The 2,491-nt window shown below is 58.4% G+C and overlaps 2 protein-coding genes across 2 annotated transcripts in view; one reads left to right on the top strand and one right to left on the bottom strand.

The window, feature by feature from the left end:
• The window catches only part of LOC103898808 (membrane-associated phosphatidylinositol transfer protein 1), a gene marked incomplete at its 5' end in the record, with an annotated part of 15,419 nt that extends 14,927 nt beyond the window's left edge, over window positions 1–492 (top strand). Inside the window, one exon of the mRNA XM_019472030.1 lies at window positions 432–492. Within this exon, the coding sequence (XP_019327575.1) occupies window positions 432–492 (61 nt within the window). The remainder of the gene's footprint in view (window positions 1–431) is intronic.
• A 1,057-nt stretch (window positions 493–1,549) lies between these two features.
• AIP (aryl hydrocarbon receptor interacting protein) lies at window positions 1,550–2,437 on the bottom strand. The gene is made up of 3 exons (XM_009279159.2): window positions 2,243–2,437; window positions 1,990–2,131; window positions 1,550–1,871 (listed from the first exon to the last, which is right to left on the bottom strand). The coding sequence occupies exons 1-3, from the start codon at window positions 2,435–2,437 to the stop codon at window positions 1,666–1,668; spliced, it is 543 nt and encodes a 180-aa protein (XP_009277434.1). The 3' UTR covers window positions 1,550–1,665.
• Window positions 2,438–2,491: the final 54 nt, after the last annotated feature.

Here is a 2,491-nt window from a genome sequence, read left to right as displayed (position 1 = left end):
GGCGGGGGGGAAAAAAAAAAAGACAGCCTGGGGGGGTTCTCTGGGCTGCACCGCTGCTCTCAGGTGCGCGTCGATGCCGACATCAAGCCGTACGTCGCGTGAGCGGTTAAACCTTTTGCACAAGAGGACAGCCGTGGTGTTAGGGCAGGGACGGAGGGACCGTGGGGGCAGGAGGAGGGAAGCTGCTGGCTTCAGCGAGCAGAGCACGGCCGGGGCAGCTTGGGCACCCTGCCGTCGCCTTTGGGCTGGGTCCGGGGTGAGGGTCGTGGGGTTTGGGGTGCTGCAGCGGCGCGAGCTCAGCTTTGAGCTCCTGCAGCGCGGGGCCCTGGGGGGCACCCCCATGACAACACCTCTGTGTGCATGAGCGCTGCTTTTACACCGTGAGCCCAGGACGGAGCCTGCTGGAGAGTTTTCTTGGCTCTACACCTTAGACCAGTCATTTACCAGCTATTACACATCCGTGAGGGGGGCAGTGCTTACCACAGCAAGTAAGGGCTCAGTTTTGCAGCGAGTTTGCAAGACCTCAGGGCCAGGGCTTGCCAGGCTCCCTCTCCCTGACCTGGTCTTGGCCTGCCTGCAGCTTTGTTTTACCTCATTTACCTCCAACAGCCATTTTTCTAAGTGACCAGGTGCCTGTGACTAGTTTTACTTTTGTTTATCTTAGCATAGGACGACCAGAGTTTTATATAGATAGCAGTAACAAGCAGTTATTCTATATAAAATATTTACGACGATACATGACGACTCTGTGTGCATGAGCGCTGCTTTTACACCGTGAGCCCAGGACGGAGCCTGCTGGAGAGTTTTCTTGGCTCTACACCTTAGACCAGTCATTTACCAGCTATTACACATCCGTGAGGGGGGCAGTGCTTACCACAGCAAGTAAGGGCTCAGTTTTGCAGCGAGTTTGCAAGACCTCAGGGCCAGGGCTTGCCAGGCTCCCTCTCCCTGACCTGGTCTTGGCCTGCCTGCAGCTTTGTTTTACCTCATTTACCTCCAACAGCCATTTTTCTAAGTGACCAGGTGCCTGTGACTAGTTTTACTTTTGTTTATCTTAGCATAGGACGACCAGAGTTTTATATAGATAGCAGTAACAAGCAGTTATTCTATATAAAATATTTACGACGATGACATGACGACGTAGTATAGAGGAAACACCGGCTTGAGATGACAGCGGCAGCCTTGAGAAGTGACGATGCGGGACGTGGCGCGGTGTACAGGCATGAAGGGGTAAGAGACGGGGCTGACGCTTGGCACCGGAGCCCCCGCGGCCGTAAACAGCTCGGCCAGCCCCGGTGGCTCAGCCCAACATAAAGTATAAAAAACATCAAAACAACGAATAAAAGAACTTGGCAGAGAGCAGCGGGCTTGAGCTCGTGTCACCCCACGCGTCCCTTCCCGGCGTGACGATGAGCATAGCCTAGAGCCCGGCAAGGAGCTTCACGTTCAGATTGCGCTTCAACCGTGCGCTGCGATTGCTATACGCTGCTTAATACTGCGACTTAAGTGCACTGCCGTGTCACCGGGCCGTGGCAAGCTCCCGGGCCACTTCAAATAAGTAAAACTTGTATTAAACATTAATAAACATCAATGAACATTCCACATGTGGAATACCTAAAAGAACCTGTTCAGAGAGCGTTGGGCTCTCCGCTGCGGCCGCGGGCTCTACTGCGAGAAGATGCCTTTGAAGCGGATCTTGTCCTCGGCGTCCTTCTCGCGCAGGCGGGCTTCCAGGCTCCGCAGCTCCTTGGAGACGATGGGGCGCAGCGAGGGGTCGAGGGCCAGCACTTTGGCAAAGTCAGCCTGCGCCTCCGCCACGTTCCACACTGCCGCGTGGGCCTTCCCCCGCTTGAAGTAGGCCTTGACGTTGTCTGCGGGGAGAGAGCTGCTGGGCCGGCGGAGTGCGGAGAGGGGGGCCGCCCCGGTACCTGCTCGCCCCGTCGGCACCCACCGTAGCCGGCCGGGCTGGGCCGGCCCGCGGCTCCTTACCCTCGTACTTGTTGAGAATGGAGGAGCAGTGATCCAGCACCTCGTAGTACTCCTCGCACTGCAGCTTGCACTGGCAGTAATTTAGCAGCAGGGGTGTGATCTTCTGGTCGAGTTCGATCCAGTCCGGAGAGCCGGGCTGCTCCTGCAGGATGAGACAGAGCGGGGAGAGTGAGGGGAAGCTCCCGAGCCCTGCGCTCCGGGAGGGAGGCGGGGAGGCCTGCGCGCACCCCAGAGAAGGGCCGGGGAGCCCCACCTTCATCTGCAGGTTCTTGAGGCAGGCGATGGCATCGTAGTATTTGGCAGCTGCCTCCTGCACCTTGCCAAGCCGGTACAGCTCGTTGCCCTCCTTGTGGATCAGGGGTACGGCCTGCAGCTTCTCCTCGTCCGTCATGGCCCACGGGTCCTGCTGGTATGAGCCGGGCGCCTCCACCTGCCGGCACCCCGTCATGAGGACAGAGCCCCAGCGCCCTCCTGCCCGCAGCCTCCACCTGGGCTGGGGGGC

The sequence above is a fragment of the Aptenodytes forsteri genome, unplaced genomic scaffold (assembly GCF_000699145.1).
Source record: "Aptenodytes forsteri isolate BGI_AS27 unplaced genomic scaffold, ASM69914v1 Scaffold643, whole genome shotgun sequence".
Classification (NCBI taxonomy): domain Eukaryota; kingdom Metazoa; phylum Chordata; class Aves; order Sphenisciformes; family Spheniscidae; genus Aptenodytes; species Aptenodytes forsteri.
This window is presented reverse-complemented; position numbering and strand designations above follow the sequence as displayed.